This window comes from Myotis myotis, unplaced genomic scaffold (assembly GCF_014108235.1).
Source record: "Myotis myotis isolate mMyoMyo1 unplaced genomic scaffold, mMyoMyo1.p scaffold_m19_p_16, whole genome shotgun sequence".
Lineage (NCBI taxonomy): Eukaryota > Metazoa > Chordata > Mammalia > Chiroptera > Vespertilionidae > Myotis > Myotis myotis.
This window is the reverse complement of record NW_023416320.1, coordinates 9,373,066-9,394,090: the sequence shown is the minus strand read 5'-3', so window position 1 is coordinate 9,394,090 and position 21,025 is coordinate 9,373,066. Positions and strand designations below refer to the sequence as shown.

At 41.0% G+C, this 21,025-nt stretch overlaps 1 protein-coding gene and 1 pseudogene across 3 annotated transcripts in view; both read right to left on the bottom strand.

Annotated features, from left to right (window-relative positions):
* CPQ (carboxypeptidase Q) overlaps positions 1–21,025 on the bottom strand; it is a 338,008-nt gene that overhangs the window by 272,573 nt on the left and 44,410 nt on the right. For 2 of the 3 annotated variants that reach the window (XM_036337810.1, XM_036337808.1), the window contains exon 2: positions 3,793–4,257. In XM_036337810.1, the coding sequence (XP_036193703.1) occupies positions 3,793–4,222 (430 nt within the window). In that variant the 5' untranslated portion in view covers positions 4,223–4,257. Of the gene's footprint in view, positions 1–3,792; positions 4,258–21,025 lie in introns of those variants that run through there. The other variant, XM_036337809.1, reaches the window with a different exon arrangement.
* LOC118670770 overlaps positions 9,825–21,025 on the bottom strand; it is a 57,143-nt pseudogene continuing 45,942 nt past the window's right edge.

The following is a 21,025-nucleotide window of genomic DNA, read 5'->3' as shown; positions in this document are numbered from 1 at the left end:
TATTGTCAACCAAAAATCTCATATCCAGTGAAACTGTTTCAAAAATAAAGATTACATAAAGAAATAAAGATAGAAGCCTAGAGAATTTTTCTGCTGGCATATATGTTTTGGGAAAAAAAAGTAAAGGGAGTTCTTCAGGCTGAAAGCAAATGACACCAAACAGTAATTGGGATTCCTACCCTCACAAAAATAAAAATAACTATCAGAAAATAATACAATAACTCTATGCCAACAAAATACATAATTTAGATAAAATGAATAAACTCCTAGAAAGATACAAGCTACTAAAACTGATTCAAGAAAAAAAAAATAGTAATCTGAATAAATTTACAAGAAAAGATATTGAATAATTAATCTTGCCACAAAAAAAAGCCCAGGTCCAGATGGCTTCATTGTGAATTCTACTACAAATTTAAAAAATTAATGCCAATCTTTCCCAAACTCTTCCAAAAATAAAAGACAAGCTAATAGTTTCTGACTGATTCCTTGAGGTCAGAATTATCCTGATACCAAACCCAATAGAATCTCACACAAAAATACAACTACACACCAATATTCCTTATAAATATAGATATAGAACTACTCAACAAAATACTAGCAAAGTGAATTAAGTAACATAAAAAAGATTATAAACCATATCCAAGTAGAATTTATCCTAGAATTGCAAGGTTAGTTTAACATCTGAAAATTAATGTAATGCACCTAATCTAATGGGAGAAGAATAGTTTTTTCAACAGATAATGTTAAGACAATTGAATAGCCACATGCAAAAAAATAATGTTGGATTCCTATCCCACACAATATACAAAAGTTAGCCCAAAGACCTAAGTGTAAGAGCTAAAACTGTAAAAATTTTTAGAATCCTATATAATAAAAGCCTAATATGCTATGTGTCCAGTCATCAGGTTGGCCATTCAACCAATCAAAGCGTAATATGATATGCTAAGACTGCTCAGCCACTCACTATGACGTGCACTGACCATCAGGGGTCAGACAGTTGACCGGTCGGCCAGTCGCTATGATGTGCACTGACCACCCAGGGACAGATGCTCTGACTGGTAGGTTAGCTTGCTGCTGGGGTCCAGTCAATTGGGACTGAGCGAGATGGGTCAGATATGCCCTGGAGCCCTCCCGTGGTCCCTCCCCAGCTGGCCAATCTCCTGCATCCCTCCCCGGCCCGGATCATGCACTAATGGGGTCCCTCAGCCTGGCCTGCACCCTCTTGCAATCCAGGACCCCAAGGGGGATGTCGGAGAGCCAGTTTCAGCCCAATCCTGCAGGCCAGGCCAAGGAACCCCACTGGTGCATGAATTTGTGCACTGGGCCTCTAGTAAAATATAAAAATAAATCTTTGTGACCTTAGTTTAGGCAATGCTTTCTTACATATGACACCAAAAGCACAAGCAATGAAAGAAAATGTAGATAAATTGTACTAAATCAAAATTAAAGACATTTCTGGAGCAAATATTACCATCAAGAAAATGAAAAGCAAAACCACAGAATGGGAGAGAACATTAGTAAATCATAATCTGACAAAGGACATGTATCCAAACACATGAAGAGATTTTACAACTCTAATAAAAATTCAAATAGCCCATAATAATAAAAATTTGGCAAAGGATTTGAATATACATTTATCTAAAGAAAATATACAAATAGCCAATAAAAATATGGAAGGATGCTCAACATCATTAGTCATTAGGAAAATGTAAATAAAAAACACAATGATACTACAGTACCATCTTGTTTATTTAAGCTGTATATGATAAGTTTTGTATGTATAAACTAAGAAAAATTGATTTTCAAATAGAATTCTGAGGAAGTATTTTTGAACTAAGTTTTGCTGAATTCAAAAATAAAACCAGTATCTCCTGATAAAAAGATTTTCAAAGAATAAAATAGCCTCTAGGAAATTATCAAATCCAGGGTTTTCCAGTAAAACCATGATCTCAGGGACAAGATAAAGGTGCTGCTGTAAGATTCTATGTTAAAAATTATGAAAAATTTAAGACAGTTCCATATACGCTCTTCCTGCTAGACAAAAAGCTCCTAAGAATCATTGTATCATCACCATCTTTTTATTCAAGGGGTATCCAAATAAACGGGGGGAAAAACACAAAAACAAAAACACACCATGAGATATCATTTCACACCCACTAGAATGGCTATAACTGAAAAGACAGATAATAACCAGTGCTGGCAAGTATGTATAAAAAATTAAACCACACTGGTGGAAATGTGAAATTGTGCAGCCACTTTTGAAACTTTTGGCAATTCTTCAAGAAGTTAAACATAAAGTTACCATATGACCCAGCAATTCTACCCTCTGGGACATACCCAAGAGAAATGAAACATATGTACATACAAAAACTATGCATTGATGTTTATAGCAGCATTATTCATAATAGCCAAAAGGTAGAAAAACACACACAAATGTTCATCCATTGATGAAGGGATAAATAAATGTAGTATAGCCATAAAATGGAAGGTTATTCAGCAATAAAATGAATTAAGTACTGATACATGCTGTAACATGGATGAACCTGGAAAACATTATGCTACGTAAGAGAAGCCACCCACAAAAGACCACATCGTGAATGCATTATTCCATTCATGTGAAATATACAGAATAGGCAAATCCATAAAGACAAAGAGACTAGGGCTTAGGAGGGCTGTCCGGCAGGGATGGAGAGGAACTGCTAATGAGTTTCTTTTTGGGCTGATGACAATGGTCTACAATTACACTGTTGTGGTGGTTGCTCAACTCTGTCAATATACTAAAACCCCCTAAATTGTATATTTTAAATGGGTGAATATTATGGTATGTGAATTACATGAAAAAATATGATTAAAAAACCTGAACATCTATTTATCTTTTGGGTCTTTCTCTTGGCATGAGGCAAGATTAAATGTTTCTAAAAAATGTTTAGAGAAGGCCAAATAGTTTCTATAAACTAGTTACTCTGCCATGGCAAAGTCCATGAATACATTCAAGATGGACTGATAGCTCACTGTTGACTGGTAATATCTCTCCGATCTAAACATTTATATTGTCTAAGGAAGCTGAGCCAGTGTCCTAATAAATAAAGGTAGAACGCCACCCTGGCATTAGAATCCTCAGGTTCTGTAAAAATAATTAACTCAAAGCAATTCAATGCACACCATTCAGTTCCCTATCTCACCAGTTCTAAGAAATTCTGCACATTGAGGCCACTTGGAAAGAAGTCATAGTTTTTCTATCCTATTAACATATATCTCAAATTTCAAGTTATCAAGTGATAGGACTGATAAATATCACGTACCAATAGCTGTATATACTTCATTTAAAAAAAAATGGCCCTACACAATCACCTTTCTTAAAGTAACAGAGGACAGAGAGAAAAGGAAGAAGAAAGAAAATAGAGTGTAACAGTAAAGAACTCATTAAACCAGCGGTTGTCAACCTGTGAGTCGCGACCCTTTCGGCAGTCAAACGACCCTTTTACAGGGGTCACCTAAGACCATCCTGCATATTAATATTTACATTGAGATTCATAACAGTAGCAACATTACAGTTATGAAGTAGCAACGAAAATAATTTTATGGTTGGGTCACAACATGAGGAACTGTGTTTAAAGGGCCAGAAGGTTGAGAATCACTGCATTAAACCAATGGAATAGGAAATGAATACATTTTCCTTCTTACCACCCAAATTATAATATGAATCATGAATACTGCAATAAATTATGCCATTTGACGTTAGTTCTATAAAGCACACGGCAAATTGACTTGAAAAAAACCCACAAGGGATACCTTCTGGAGGGGTCCCAATGCTGCTTCCAAGGCCCAAAATAGCCATCTTCTGCATTCTCGGCTCCAGCATCACAGCAGATTCTTCTCCCCTTTCCCAGTGGGGTATTTTGACGGGCTCCAGGTGGACATTCTCTAGCCCATCTTCCTTTAGGTTTTGGCACATGATTTGAATGGCTTTTTCTAGACCCTTGGAGCCACTTAATCTGGAGCCAACAGTATCAACCAGAAGTGCCAATCGCTCGTAGGATCTGTTCTGAGCTTTGCCATAAACAGCAAGGTCTATGATTGCTTTAGCGACATCGCCATAGCGGGCTATTTCTTCTTTTATTTCTTGGAAAGTCCTCTGTGAGGTGTCATTCCTCCATATAGCTTTGCCAGAGTTCAAGGCTAAAAGGTGAGCACCAACAAATGTGAAGAGAAGGAACTTCATTTTTTTTTTCCGGTTTGTTTTCTTCCTAAAATGGCCTATGTAAATAAGAAACATGTTTTAGGAAAAGAATATCACAACTATCTGCCCACAACCCAGAGATTGCTTTTCAAATAGGATTATCCTTCCCTTCTCACCCACTGCCCAACTCCAACCAACAAATTCAGGTACCATAACATCCAGGAATGAAGAAGTAAAGAGGCAATGATTGGCCTTATTAAGGCAGCATTTATTAAAACCATGCGATCATATGCTACCTCATATTTCTGTTTAAAATATGCTAAAGGATTGAAATAAAAGGATAACTAGAGCAGCACACACTTATGATAAAAACTCTCAACAAAGTGGGAATAAAGGAAAGATACCTCAACAATAATAAAAGCCATATATGAAAAACCCATAGTTAACATCATACTCAATGCTGAAAAACTAAAAGAATTTCCCTTAAGATCAGGAACCAGAAAGGGTTGTCCACTTTCACCACTCTTATTCAACTTAGTACTGGAAGTCCTAGCCACAGCACTCAGACAAGAAACAAAAGGCAAAAGGCATATCTCCTCTCTCACTCTTTCTCTCCTTCTCTCTCCTCTCTCTCTCTCTCTCTCTCTCTCTCTCTCTCTCTCTCTCTCTCTCTCATCCTTCTAGATACTGAGAACTTGAAATGTAGCTAGCCCAAATTGAGATGTTTTGTAAATGTAAAAAACACCTGGTTTGTTCTTTAAACTCAAATACTTCATATCTAAGTAAGAAAAATACATAAAATGCATCAGATGTATTAAATAAAATGTATTATTATTCATTTTACCTGTCCAATTTTTACTTTTAAATATGCCTATTAGAAAATTTTAACTTACATAGTTATACTAGTATTTATATTGGACAGTAATGCTCTAGCTACATTGAACTTGACACTGTCCTTCAAATACCCAGGCCTTTTCATAACTCCTTCGCTAATGAAACTGCTTTAAAAATCAGCTTTTCTGTGGAGCCTCAAACAATACCCCAGAGTTATATGCACTCAAACATTTAACCCCAGAGTTCAATGTTTCTACATGGTAGAAGCGTTTTCTGTGTTTCTACCATAATAAACTATATTACCAACTAATACATTTGTTTATAAATCTGTCTCTCCTATTCTCAGAATCAAATAAAGTAAATTACCGTTGCACCTTCAATCATTGTACCCATATATAGGCAATCAGCACATTTTTATTTAAGGAATGAATGAGCCTTTAATCTCTATAGATCTTAGCTCCCCTAGGGTATGAAAGTACTTGTCTTGCCTCCTTTAGGAATAAAATCTTGCTAGCATATTTAAATATTTTGAAAAACCATGAAAACTGTATATTGCTGCTACTGTCCCTTTTATTATAACTACTTACATAGATAGATTCTTGGTTTCTACAGTGATCATAATAATGCTTGTTTTTAAAAGTTAAATTTTATTAAGATATTAAAATATTTCCCCAGATTGCAATTTATTCTTGAAAGTACATTTTAAAGAATGGACTGTTGTTTCAAAAAAAAAAAAGTTAATAAGCCATCTATTAATTAAGACAAACCACAAGTATCTGCTTCTCATTAAAAATTCCCTAAGCATTCTGCAAGCATTCATTAACAATTTCACGATACATTTCTAGTGATGGATTAGAATCATATAATGATAGCATTGTGGAGACACAAGAGAGCTTAGGAATCCCAGTCAATACCCTTGTTTTTTAGAAAGTAAATCAAGGCTTTTGTTGCGATTCCCAGGCAACAGATAAACCAGCAGCTACAATCAACCAGGTAACTGAAGCAACTAGCACACTTCCTGAAGGATTAAGAATTGTTTTCTTTGAAGAAACCATATGCATCTACACTAATAAAAGAGAAACATGCACATTGGTGTCACTCCACTACGCCCACCAGCCAATCAGAGCAACTATGCAAATTAACCCAACAAAGATGGCGGTTAATTTGCATATGCAGGCGCAGAGCTAAGACTGAAGGCTCTGGCCAGAGTGATGACTGAAGACTGAAGAGGCTTGGCTTCTCCGCTGTGGCCGCCAAGCCTTGCTGCGGCCAGACCAAAGGCCTGGGTCCCAGGTGCCGGAGGAAAACCAGTGCCAGCAGCCAGGGGAAGGAAGGCCTATTGCGCGAATCTTCGTGCAACGGGCTTCTAGTTTACATATAATAGAAACTCAATGAAGCATCCCTAAACACAGTCTGAGAAGCAATAACTATAATAAAATATGGGCACACAAGCCGACTCATACACAGAGTAGCATGAGAACCCAGAGAAGAACAAGGGGAGTCATGAAAGGCTATAGAGAAGACATAGCTCAAGACAGCTTTCAGGAATAGCTGAGAGAAGGAATGAGTGGTGAGTCCCCCTGTCAGGTCACCCAATCATCATTCTTAGGTTGTATTCTGTTTTAAAGCTAAGTTCAGAAAGTAACAGTGCCTATGTTTTCATTGTTACATCTTTTTGCATGTCTGTCAGCTGAATTAATGGGTAACATGCCACTTCGATAATAATATTTGATGCCCCCAACATGATCAGTGAAATTACTTTTGAAACAAAAAAAATAATATAATTACTTTCAAACAAAAACTGGCATCTGTGTTGTTCTAAATACCTTAACTACACTGTATCTTCAAATCCCACAAGTGCAATAAATGCTTTGTTTTTAAGTAGCTTAACTTAAAAGATGATGGTTTGTTACCTTTTAATGGATCAACTTCCCCCTGAGTATAATACTGGCATTTTAGAAAGTTTAAGATTAAAGGCACAAAACAATGACTTATGTGAAAAATCACTTAGAACACTCAATGTAAGTAAACACTAAATGCATGTTAGTTGATTCTAAACCTTGGTTTCCCTAGCACATAATCTGAAAATTACTGATGTAATTCTTGGCTAGAATGCATAAATATATATTTCTCCAATGTAGCACTACAAGAATCTCTTATTATTTTTGTTTTTAGAAATATACATTAACCCAACTAAAATATGTTTTCATTAGTACATAGTAGAAAATTATAATTACTAACTGCCTATATTTAGAAACCTAATAAAAATGCAACAAAATATGGCTATGTCACATTCCACTTTACAAAACACTGTAAAATACGTCATTTAAAAACACAGGGATTATAATCCGATATAAAATTTGTACATTCCCAACGAGAAATAGGAATTTACAATAAAAATTAAAATAGTAAAGTATACAGACAAAAAAGGCCAAATAGAGGCCAATAACTGAGGACAACTTAAAAGAAATTCTCTTCTAATTCACAAACTTAGGGTCAGCATCCATGAAAAAAAAATTTGTAGACTTGGAGTCAATCTAAATAAGATGGATGATCAAAGGAGCCAATTTATTTGCATGAAAGGACTAAAAACACCAGCCCTCCTCGGTGTGAAAAGACGTAGGCCAAAAGTAGAAATATTTTGGCATATAAAATCAACAATGGTTTGGATAAGATGAATAATGAATGCAGAATTCATTTACTACCAAATCTTTCATATTAGTACCAGGGCTCAGAGCCAATTTCAGAAAAAATAAAAATGTACAATTTTAACAGTGAGTATAAACATATTAATAGTTTACCTAAAAAAGAAGAGGACTGGATAAAACCATGAATGATACAGCCAATGGAAGATGAACCCTTTAAATCTCCCACAGAGCACTGGCACCATATGGACCCAAGTAAAGTTCACTATGGAACCAAAAGGAGGGTTTACTCCTCTGAAAGACATTGGTCTGCGTTAGCTCGGAAACACAAATGTCCCCATACAGTCATTGCAACCAAATAAGATTAAACAAGCTGCAGCACTATTTTTTCTATAGTCTACAAAGGGAGCAAATACTAGTAATTCCATGGTGATCAACAAAGAAAAATAGCATTATTCATCTCAAACATTTCTCTTTATTAATTGTGAAAGATGTTCTGTTCTGAGTCATAAATTCATTTCCCCGTGCATTTAACAAAAAGTTATTAAGCACCTACTAAGCACTGAAGACACAAATGTATAGGATACTATCCACACCCTTAAAGGGCTGCCAAGAATAATAACAGGGTCAGAGATCATGTGAAAATCCCTATGACAGAAGTAGTGACGAGGTTCTGTGAGAACGGAGGGGAGGAGAGGATGAGGGAGACGTCTGCTTGAGCTGATATGTGAAGGGTAAACAGGACTTTACTGATGAGCAAGTGAGGAAGGGGGGCGTGGCACTGAAGAAAAGGTAACCAACTGAGGGAGCAACCCTTGCAAAGACAGAGAGGCTTTACAAAACAGCCTCCGGGGAAAATGGCAAGTAGCTGGCCGGGAAGTGGGGGGAGCGGTGGAAGACCGCAATAATAGGGAAGCTTGTTCCCCAAGGTTGGACTGAAAAGGTCTACTGCGTGAAACTGCACCAAATTTGGAGCAAAATGCCCTAGGGCCCTGCAATGGGACACAGCGAACAATTCCCACCCTTCATGCAGCCAGGAAAGGAAGGACAGTTTCTTTGTGACTTTCACTACCCCCTGCCCTAGCAGGGAGAATTCACCCAGATGCCACATCAGGCCAAGGACACCATATGGAGCACCTCAAAATCCCCAAACAAGCCACTACTTGTTATATATCTGGTTATTCCTTGGAATTGTCACAGAGGGAAAAATAATCCATGCTACAAAAAAAATAAGATGCATTTGTCAGGCAATCCATCTACAAAGACACTCAAGGTCTGTTTAAAATCCTTAAAAATACTAATAAACCAATTGGGAGGAAAACGTCAGGCAATTATAGGATATTTGAAATGTCTAAACTTAAACTGCACAACATTTTTTAAAAGATATTCTTTGTTCTTACACAAAAGGTTGAAGTCATTGTTCCTTTACTTGAATCCAAACTATGGAAACATTAAATGAACATTAATCTTCAAAATGTGATACTTTAAAAACCCATCCCTTTGAGTTCAGAAACATACACATTCAAAGGCAACTTTGAAGAACTATATGAGAAAGATTTGCTTTCCCTAAATTGTCTTCACAATCCCTAGTTACAGATTATCTTTTTTCACACAAAAAAGATAAAATTCTTCATAATGTCATTTTCATTCTTTCCTACTTACTTCTGGAAGCAAACTAAAGCCAAACCAAATTTTCTCCTATTGTGAATTACATTTTCTCTAATAATAGCTCTATATTTTGAGGAAACAAAGCAAAACCCTTTGCTTCTATTTCTAAATATTTTCCTAAAATATCATTTTTTGAAAATGTCGCAGGCTATGATAGAAATGCCAGAATGAATAGGCTAAGTGAAGTGGAAAGGACACAATGAGAAGAGAATGTGCTAAAAGACAGAAGGAATAAGATTTAGGATCTGAGATTTTTATTGACATTTTATCCAGTCACTTTTCCTTCTAAAAACTACATATACTGCTTACGTGAAGACGTAAATATTTCTCCTAAACCTTCCATTGCTGAATAGGATTTGCCACTATAAATTTAACTCTTAGTCGTCAGTCTAGAGTGAATAGCAGATATAAAGACCAGAAATGCTAAATCCTAGCATAGACTTGGGCACTTGAAGTTCACTTCCAAACTCCTTTTTCCCCCAGAGCTTTGAGGGAATTTATTGAGAGCAGCTTTCATGTATCAAAAGGGTGCTGAGCTTTGCTCCATCATTGGCAGGTGTCACAGCTGGTGGTCCCTCTGGCCTCCGGTTGGTAGGCCAGACTGCAGCCATCACAATATCCATGAGCAGCAATAAAATCACCCACAAGATGCTGACTTTCTGTCCACCATATTCACATGCCTGGTTTCAGCACAGAGTTTCTTGTTTATGTTCTCCACCAGGCTGGCAAGCTCATCAATTATCTCACTTTGTTCCTCCAGCTCATGCCCAATCTCTTCCTCATTTGCCTTTAGCAATTTATGGTAGAAGAAAGGGCATCAGGCCTGTGTCCTGTTCTTGGATAATTTTCTGCTGCTGTTGCCTGATTTCATCAGAACCCAAGCCTCTGGTCTCCTCTGGCTCCTCAAAGAGCCGAGGGTTGGGTACCACTCTCTTAGCCCCGCTCATCCTCAAGCTGGACTTCTCTCCTGCATCCGAAGGACCACCTACCGCCAGAGAAACACCCGGCTTCTGTGTTGTTTACACACCTTGCCCAGGACTCACTCCTTCCTCACCGACTCCCTTGGTTTTATTTCTCCACAGAAACGACTTAGGAGTTCACCTACCTTCCTGTATTTCCTAATCTTTTGTACTGAGAATTCTCTTGCGTTCTTCACAGATTTTTTTTAAATATGAAAAACTATTACCTGAGCCTTGACTCTAACTCTATTGTATATACAAATATAACAAAAATAGTTTTGTACAGTTTTAATGCAAGTTGATTTTTTTTTTTCAAGAAACAACTACCATGCATATCAGGGAAGGACTATGCTGTTTCAGAACTTGACCGAGAGCTGGTCCTCATTTTGGTAAAGCACCGATGACAATGCCGCCTCTGGTTTTGGAAGCACCATTACCACACCCCTGGGCTGGGCTCATTTGCTGCTGTCCCATTCACCAGGCCAAGCCTCTCACAGCTTCATTGCCATCTAGCACAGCCATGCCTCAGAATTTACGTTTTGAAAATACTTCATTGAAAATCATTTTTCCCTCTTCAATAAATGGTGTTGGGAAAATTGGACAGATATATGCAATAAAATGAAACTAGACCACCAACTTACACCATACACAAAAATAAACTCAAAATGGATAAAGGACTTAAATGTACGACAGGAAACCATAAAAATTCTAGAAGAATCCAAAGGCAACAAAATCTCAGACATATGCCGAAGCAATTTCTTCACTGATACAGCTCCTAGGGCACTTGAAACTAAAGAGAAAATGAACAAATGGGACTACATCAAAATAAAAAGCTTCTGCACAGCAAAAGAAACCATCAACAAAACAACGAGAAAACCCACCGTGTGAGAAAACATATTTGCCAATGTCATATCTGATAAGGGCCTAATCTCCAAAATTTATAGGGAACTCATACAACTTAACAAAAGGAAGATAAACAATCCAATCAAAAAATGGGCAAAGGACCTAAATAGACACCTCTCAAAAGAGGACATTCAGAAAGCCAAGAGACATATGAAAACATGCTCCAAGTCACTAATCATCCGAGAGATGCAAATCAAAACAACAATGAGGTACCATCTCACACCTGTCAGACTGGCTATCATCAACAAATCAACAAACGACAAGTGCTGGAGAGGATGTGAAGAAAAAGGAACACTTGTGCACTGCTGGTGGGAATGCAGACTGGTGCAGCCACTATGGAAGACAGTATGGAGTTTCCTTAAAAAACTGAAAATGGAACTCCCATTTGACCCTGTGATCCCACTTCTAGGAATATATCCCAAGAAACCAGAAACACCAATCAGAAAGGATATATGCACCCCCATGTTCATAGCAGCACAATTCACCATAGCTAAGATCTGGAAACAGCCTAAGTGCCCATCAGTAGATGAATGGATTAGAAAACTGTGGTACATCTACACGATGGAATACTATGCTGCTCTAAAAAGGAAGGAACTCTTACCATTTGCAACGTCATGGATGGAACTGGAGAGCATTATGCTAAGTGAAATAAGCCAGTCAATGAAGGAAAAATACCACATGATCTCACTCATTCATGGATAATAGAGACCATTATAAACTTTTGAACAATAATAGATACAGAGGCAGAGCTGCCTCAAACAGATTGTCAAACTGCAGCAGGAAGGCCGGGGAGGGTTGGGGGGCAGGAGGTAGGGGGGTAAGAGATCAACTAAAGGACTTGTATGCATGCATATAAGCATAACCAGTGGACATAAGACATTGGGGGATAGGGGAGGCTAGGGGACTGTCTAGGGCGGGGGGATAAAATGGACACATATGTAATACCCTTTGTAATACTTTAAGCAATAAAAAAATAAATAAATAAATAAATAAAAAAAAGAAAATCATTTTTCCTTTAATTTCTCCTTTATATTACAACTAGGATAGAAGACTGATTTATTTGAAAAATATGGTATATGCAGAGTCTCTATGATGCTTAATTTAGGATAATAAAGCAGGTTTCAGAAATTATATGGCGAGTTGTGTTTTTTTTTAAAGAATCATTGCACCTAATAGGATGGGGAACTAGTAATTGGAGTAAAACTAACAATTCTCTTCCTTACTCTTCCAGCCTACCTTCCCGCCAGGGGAGGTCCTGTGACCAAGTTCTACTCAAAGAGACCAAACAGAAGCAGATGACAAGAAAGCGGTCACAGTTCTAGAGCTGCATCAGTTACTCAGTAACCATGAGGGCAAGTCCAACAGGAGTGGTCTTGACACCGCTGAGCAGCTGGACCAACACAGCACCGCCAACTTGTCTGTCATGCGAGAAAAATTAACTCCATTTGTTTCCATCAGTGTGAGCCGTGTTTTCTGTTCCTCGCAGATTAAATACATTTCCAAAGGCTATTCTCCTTTAGGGGCTTCTTGGAGATCCATAATTAAATATGTTGTTCACACTCATTAACACCATAAGCAGAGCCTGGGATCTGGCATAAGATCCACCTAGACTCCCACATGAACCTAAATTCTAAATACCCAACACCAAACTCAGAATCTTCCTTTCCAACCCGCTCTTCCTTTGCCCCTTACTCCCACCCCCCAGTCAGTAAGTTGGAAGCTGCAGTGTCATTGAATTCTTTCCTCTCCCTCAAGGAGAACAGGTGAACAGTTGCTTCTAAGTCCACCTTTAAATTCTTTCTCGACAAACTTCTCTCCCCTCCGCCTTCCCATCACTTCCCCAGCCCAGAGCCTCATTATCTGTCATTTGAAACTCTCTGCCTTACATTTCCAGTCCATCCTCCTTACTGCCCCAGGATTTATCTTAAGCCCAAATAGAATGGCGCCTTTGTTAAAGCAACTGCTTCCTCACCATTTACTGTCAGTGGTGTGGCTTCCAGTCTTCACAGTCATTCCCTGTTGTCCCCCCACCTTACATTGCAGCCCCGACAGGCTGTTTACCGGTCCTTGAAATTACAGAACACCCTTCATACCTCTCTGGTTCTGCTCATGCTGTTCCCTCTGCTAAAAATGCCCCAGTAATCTGTCTCCAACTCCTAGGCAGAACTACTTGCTGCCTTTTCAACAGCTCACGATATCTACATGTTTTTGTCTGTCATCTTGCTAGACATCACTGAATAGCGATAGTATTTTCTCTCTATAAAATTCAACAAGCATGTTCTCTGCAAGGAATCTGTTTTTGTTTTTTGTATACTAAGCAAACAGTACCATACCTATCAATAAATATTTATAGCATAAATTCATCAAACAAGTAGTTACACTTCACCACAGTAATATACAGTCTGATTCATCACTTTAATGGTTACTTTTTCTTCATCAGACATTAGTTCTCTCCTTTAAACTACAGCATATTTACAAGTTCCTCTCATAAAGGGAGTCAGAAAGGGCCTGGGTCCTCGCTGTCCCTTGGGTTGCATTTCAGCTCCAACACTCTACTACGGATGTTCTTACATATTTAATATCAGTCACTTTTTGTTATCTCCCATGTTAGCACTTGACTAAGTCACCTTATCCCCAACTCTTCCTTAAGTGGTTCACTTACACAAACCACTACTCAACCTACCACCCTGTCTCCTCCCACCAGCCAACTGAAACTGAACTCACAAGGATCGTAAAGGATGCCTGGTTTCTGCATCCACTGGAAACAGTTCGTTTCCTATTACACTTGACATCTGAAACACTTAACGTGGTGGACAGTCTCATAGGGCTCTCTCCGTAACCCTCTCCTACTACACATTCGTACCAGCAAGGTCTTTCCCTCCAAGACTTCATTTACCATCTACAGCATGAGCTCATCTAGAGGATAACAAGGTCTCTTAGTTTGGATGCCCATAGGTACCTCAAACTCAACATATCCAAACCCTTCTCATGACTTTCTCTCCAGAATCTGATCTTCCTCCTGAACTCCCACTCTTGGTGCGTGGCATTTCCGCCACCCCATCATCTGGACCATTCGGGACATCTCATTCTATTTTATCCCTTCAGACATGTAATCACTAAGTACTATCAAATTTAACTCTTAAAAAGCTCTCAAACCCATCTTTCCTCACTAAATCTTCCTTAGCACTTTGGTTTCTGGCCATGTTACCCTAACCTGAACCACCACAGCAATCTCCTGACTGATCTCCCTGTCTCCTGCCTCCTCTTCTCCTAGACATTCTCTTTGCTGCAGAGGCTATCTTTCTTCAAAATATTTATGTTCAAAATGTCTGTCTGTCCCACTAAATTGTGTACTCAATGTGGGAAAGGACTGTGTAGAATCCACCTTTGAACCTCTAGGATCTAGCGTTGATCTGAATTTAGTATGTACTCAGTGAACACAGGCAGGACTTAGTTTTAGAAGACCCTAAGAGATAGCAGGTGGCTGGGTAGGAGGAGTGAATGTATATTCCAGACTGAAGAGTAGCTTTTACCTCTTTAGAATTCAAAGAAAAGTGCTGAATACATTTTATGTGCTTAGTAAGTAAATACTGTCTTGAGCTGATAATTCTGTGTAAGCAGATAATTCCTAGACACAAGATCATTTCTTCTTAATGGCATTCATGTCCTCCTTGGCACCTAATTTACTGCTTCTCAGAGTAAGCATTCAGACTTTTTGTTGATATATGCTTTCTGGCATGTATTTTTCACACAATGGGGGACACAGGGCAAGACAGAAAGAAAGGAAAACACCAGACAAGAACATTTGCTCCAACTACAACTTCAATTCTACTTGCTATTAAAAAAAAAAAAAAAAGCCACAGCATTTGAAATCCTTAGAAAACCCCACCTAGTAAAAAATGGTGAAACCTGAGTGAAGTCTGTGGATTTGTTATACTGTAGTTACATAGATAATACCATTAGGGGAAACTGGGTAAAGAACACAACGGATTCTCTCCGTTATCATTTTTGCTACATCCTGTGAGTCTATAGTTGTTTTAAAATAAGAAGTTAAAAAGAAAAAAATAGACTTACCTACTTGATTTTTATTTAAGTTCAAACATTTATAAAATACTGTAACATTATACTTCTGGGGAAAAAAGAGAGAAATGAACCAGAACTGTTCTTATTTGTTAGAATCAGATGCCAGCACAGGGAGAGGCACGCCCCAGTCCCACCTCTCCTACCATCTTGGACTAGGAGTCACCTGTATCCAATAGCTTCACCATTACTTTTCCTAAGAGCTGGAAAAGGAGGCTTCATTTCAAATGTGTCTGCCCCTGAACCTGCCACCCTGGGTAAGGTGTGGGCATTGTTGGGATAAGGGAGGAAGGGAGACAACCCCTTACGGCTGGGGGAGAAGCCAGGCATGGTATTCCCTTTTCTTCTCCCCATGGATTCTGGAGTTAGTCCAGTGACAGCAGGCCAGTGAGGTGATGAGAGCAGGGCAAATGCAACACTGACCAGCAGACGCCTTACCACAGGAATCCCAGGAGCTCTAGCTCGGAGGCGTGGGGATGACAGCCTGCGGGGAGAGGCCCACCCGCAGACCCCTCGCTCACACTGAAGCACTCGTGGCCCCGCTCTACAGATGCCCATGATCTCAACCCATCAGCCCGAGCGTCAGCTAACTCATTTTGTGTCCCTGACATTTTGCTGTTTACCAGTGAGCAGTTTTTAGTTTGCCCTCTAAGCACATTACTTGGGCTTACTTTACTTCTCTTTTCCCCAGATTTCTTTCTCCCTCTTAGGTGTGCAAAACACCCAAAACTAAATTCCCACTGCTCAACAGCAGATATCTCTCTCACACGGTTGAACGTAACTGACTTTATTTTAAAAAAAAAAAAAATGTTTTATTGATTTTTTTACAGAGAGGAAGGGAGAGGGATAGAGAGTTAGAAACATTGATGAGAGAGAAGCATCGATCAGCTGCCTCCTGTACACTCCCTACTGGGGATGTGCCCGCAACCAAGGTACATGCCCTTGACCGGAATTGAACCTGGACCCTTGAGTCCGCAGGCTGACGCTCTATCCACTGAGCCAAACCGGCTAGGGCCGTAACTGACTTTTGATGGACATCATGATGGGGCTGAGAGAAATAAAGAGCCGGCTCCCTGGCTATGCTGCTTAAGTGAAGTAATACGATTATAATTCCAAGACTGTCAATGAAACCCACCACAAACCCTAGGATAAACCTTGTGTTCTTGGCTTGCAAAACCTGTACTGAAACTCCAAGAGTAGATGAGGCAGCTCTCGGCTCCTTTGTTAGCTGAGATGCCAGGCTGACCAAGAGCATGGATGCTCTTGAGACCAGGGGTCTGTATCTGTGACTCCGTCACAGGTCCACGCAGTCAGCAGCCATACCTGACTCACCCACCAAGAAAAGCACTGAGTCATGAAGAGTACAGTTTACACCCTTTGGGGCCAAATACAACGTGGGTAACCCTAGACGGTGAGGTCTTACCATCTAAGAGAACTAAAAAAAAGGGGGGGTGTGAAAGGAAATGGGATTGTAGCCTTGTAAAGTCCTAGCTTTCTAGGGCTTGGACCTCCAGCATAAGAGTAATAGGAAGTGCTTTATGTCTGCCAATAAACCCAGGGAAGCATTTGTCTTCGATCTGGTGATATTAAAAAGCGATTACAAGGCCCAGCAGCCTCTTCCAGAGGCAGGAGAGAGAATATGGCCTTGACGCATCAGATAAAGTGCACAAGTCTTCAAGAGACTCAGCTGCAGAAAACTATAAAGCGAGAAATATATAGATTTAATTACTACTCGCCAGTATAGGGCTACAGTAAGCAGACTGTACTAATGTGTTTTTATTGCTAAACAGCACGCTTCCCCCCATGCATCTTCCCCTGAACTGGTGAATAACAAATCCAAGGAGCTCTCTGGTACAGATATTAGTAATTTCCTTTGGAACATGCCTTTCAGTTCCCCTCTCTGAAACCAGGCTCCCCACCCACATAAACACAAAAGCAGAAAGGCCCTCAGGAATCCTGCTGCCGCCTGCAGTTCTTGTTCCAGCCCAGGCCAGGGAGACCAAGCCAGGGAGGCCTGCTCAGCAAGTCACTCTCGGCAAAATTTGCTGTTCAACTTGTGAAACAGACACATAGGACCGTGCTGCCGCACTAAGCAGCTGCGACGGTTCCTGAGCTGAAAAAGAACATGCCACCTAGCTATAAACTGTTAACTCAACAGAGATCCGTCATTCAGTTTAAAGTCGGATGTGTGGGTACACTTGCCCCCAAATCCGAACAGTTGCCCTGTGCTGTGAGATGGCTGCCACACAGCTGAAGGCACACGCACACTCTGCCACAGCGCGCTCCGCCTCCCGCAATGGGAGCACGCAGCATCCCTCGCTTCGGGATCTCACACAGGAAGAAGAGCACGTCTCAGCGGTGTCGAGGGGAAATGAATGCACTCATTCTTCACTATCCCAAAGGTCAGACTCATCAAAGGTGGCCAAAAAAAAAAAAAAAAAAAAAAGCTAAGCCAAAGAGATTCACAGCAACGGAGCTAAAACAATTATTCCAAGTGTCTAATCAGTCCGTGTAAAATAAAACCATCATAGCATCACATCAGTGCACAGCCAGCAAAATTATCCTGGGATTGGGGCAGGGCGGGGGGCGGGGGGGGGGGGGTAGAATATTCATAAGACAAGTTTTCTAGGAAGAGGAGAGAGCAAAGTGATGCTGCAGATGGCTGACAGCAGGAAATGTAAAAGATAACTTAGGAAATGGAAAGGGAATGAGGGAGACACTTGGAGAGAGATGCGTTTGGAGTGTGAAGATCGTGGTGGAATATACATCCCAGTCCAGAGGTGAGAAGGGACAGGACAGGAACAGGCCTGGGAAACCCGCGGGGAGTGATGTTGCTTAAAGAGCAATTTCTAAATCCAAAAAGTGATTTTTAACGAGAATCACATTTATCAGGAGGCCAGGTGTATAATGTAAAAGATTAGGAAGAGAGACTGAAAGAAAAAGATTCTTGGGTCGCAACAGAGACTACAGGAGAAAAAAGGGAACGGGGAACTGGTGGCCTCAGGGAAGAGACTAGAAGGCTTGGGAAGAGAACAGAGAAATCAAATCGAGGTTCCATGGCTTATCTCTAGTTTTGTGATTTATTTCCTGATAGCTCACGGGGAAGATGAAAAGCCCACAGTGGGGTCACTGGCGTCACTGTTATGGGAAATGAGGTGAGGAAACACTAAATTCGGAATAATCGCTCCATAATTGCCTAGAGGTCTGCTAACTGGGCGGGGGATGGGCCTCTTTCCTAAATGCAGGGCGTTTGATTTTCCTCCAGAGAATGCAGGAAATTGTACCCTTTGAAACAGATGAGAAGTTCTGGATAACATCAGGTTCTCCTGGAAAGCCCCGGGAATGGGGAGTGAGTCGGCAGCTCACAGCCTGCACCGCTGTGTCTGATCCGTTTAGTAGCAGACGAGGGCAAGTTTGTTGTGACAGCTGTGCAGAGAAATCTGAAGGTCAGGTGGATCTGCAACATGAGACGGCAATTTGCGTTTGGAAAATGCAAAGTCGTCTTAGGAAGGGAAGAAAACACAGAGAAATGAACGAAAGGAACCGCATAGGGGCCGAAAGCAAAGCCTGTCCGACTGGTTGCGGAGTGTGGGGCATTGTCTTCTTGCATGGGAAATGCCTGCCCACCGGTCAGAGTGTCCCCCAAAAGCAGTTGCACCATTCACTTTCATAGCACCCTCGGCAGAACGCACTACTGGCAGGAGAGCTGGGTACAGGGCAAAGCCGAGTTGGGCTTGAGATGATTTTCCCTTTGTCCTCTCTTCTCTCCCCTTGGTTACAAGGCCTCCTTCTCTCAGGGCTCCCCACACTGCCCTGTGACAGCAGATGATGGCTGCTGCCTACCTCTCCCCCCCGCCCCCCCACTACACACACACACACAGGGCCACAGTGGTGTTCTAACACAGCCCTGCAGCTGCCATTGTCTCCCTCCACCACGTGCCCAGAGGCCGCCACTTCCCCTAATGAAGTGTCACAGGCAGGACATGAAACACCTCGCACTGTGCATGAGCACGGCCTAGACCCGCTGCAAAGGGGAAAGACCTCATGAATGGAAGCAGCAGCATAAACACCGAGTGACAGAGACGACAGCTGAAGACCCTCCAGACGCTACCTCCGTGTAGTCCGCTGCGGAAGTCACGTTCCTCACTGAGGGAGGCAGGAGGGGGAGAGAAAGGAAGGGCCTTTGCCCTGCAAGTGACGGGCTATGTGCTTCCTGTGCATCAGCTGATTTAATCCTCATAAGCCACCGCTGAGGGATATTATTACCGCCAAACGGAAGCTCAGAGGGCATGACTTGCTCATTGTCACATGGGTGGTAAGAGACTTCCCTCCGCTTCTTCATGAGGGAACTCTGACTCACCCTTTGAAAAGCCTTCCCTGACCTTCATAGTTTGGGGTGAGTGACCCTCCTATAGGTCCCCTGTCCTAGGTACTTTCTCTACCACACATTTCACGCTGCATTATACCTGCCTGTTTATCTCAGTCTCTGGATCTAAACTGAAGGGCTCACAGAAGACAAGGCTCTCTCTTCCGTATCCCTCAGTGCCTATGACAGTGCCAGGTTTAGAGGTGCTTGAGGAATGCTGGGTCAGAAATGAGAGCCCGCCACTCCACACTGCCTCTGAATAATGCTGCTCGGAATTTTAATTGAACCGAGTTCTTAGCAAAATGAAAAAGATTACACGTGTTCTACTTTCAAGCTCCTGCTGTATCATCTCCACGGCACCAACGTTACTATGTGGAACAGGGTTATGGGTTGTGAAACAGGATGTTTCGATGCAAGTGGCTCTACAGCACTGGAGTACGTGCTATTCCCTGGTTGAAAATGAATGTTAGATGGAACTGCTGATGTCTGACTCTGGGTTTTTCTTTTCTATAGTGTAATGAGAAACGCCGGTAAGCCTTGCTTTCGCTCTCAGAGTCCCACAGACACCAATTATTCACGCTTAGTATCACAACTTCAAAACGTTTAAGATGCTCTGAACTTTGATGGGTTCTTTCTTTCGGAGACTGGGACAAAAGAGGGCCAGATTGCCTGAGCCCATGTTTGTGGAAGTCATTGTGGTTTCTGCACCAGAGAAGCCGCGCAATTGTTCCAGCAATCCCGTTCCGATGCCTGCTTCCAAAGAACAAAATGCACGGCTTCCCCACCAGAAATGTTTGTACTGAGTCCAAGACAAGAGCAGGATGACTAGGCTGGACGATCACCCTTAAGCCCCATCAATTAGCAAAGTCTAATCAACCCAGGAAACCAGCAGAAAGAGGTCAGCCAGACAACTAAGCCCAGATTGCAGTCAACCTGCTTCTGGTTACTTTTCTCTCCTGTTCCAAACACATCTAGGTACGTACTTCAGCAAAGGCATGTGCAAAAGCTGGTTTTACTGAATTCCACACCCAATCGGGGAAGCAAATTGTGGACTTGAAAAAAGTAGCCTCTAGTAAGAACCAAAGCAGAGCATGCATTTAATTCAAAGTACTGAACTCCATGAACAAAGCTCAACCTTTCTCAATTTGTCCTGGCATTGGGTGGTTCCATGCTGTATTTTAGGTCTACCAACACTGGGAGGAGTCTCTTCTCAGGCTCCTGACTGCCTGGATTGGATATTTCGTAAAGTATACAGAAAAAATAGCCACTCGAATGATGTTGGGATAATGTAAATTCTAATAGGCCTGAAAGCTGATGGATAATACTCGGGTTTTTTCACCTTATTCTTTTTGACTAGAGGCCCGGTGCACTGGTGGGGAGGAGGGGCCCC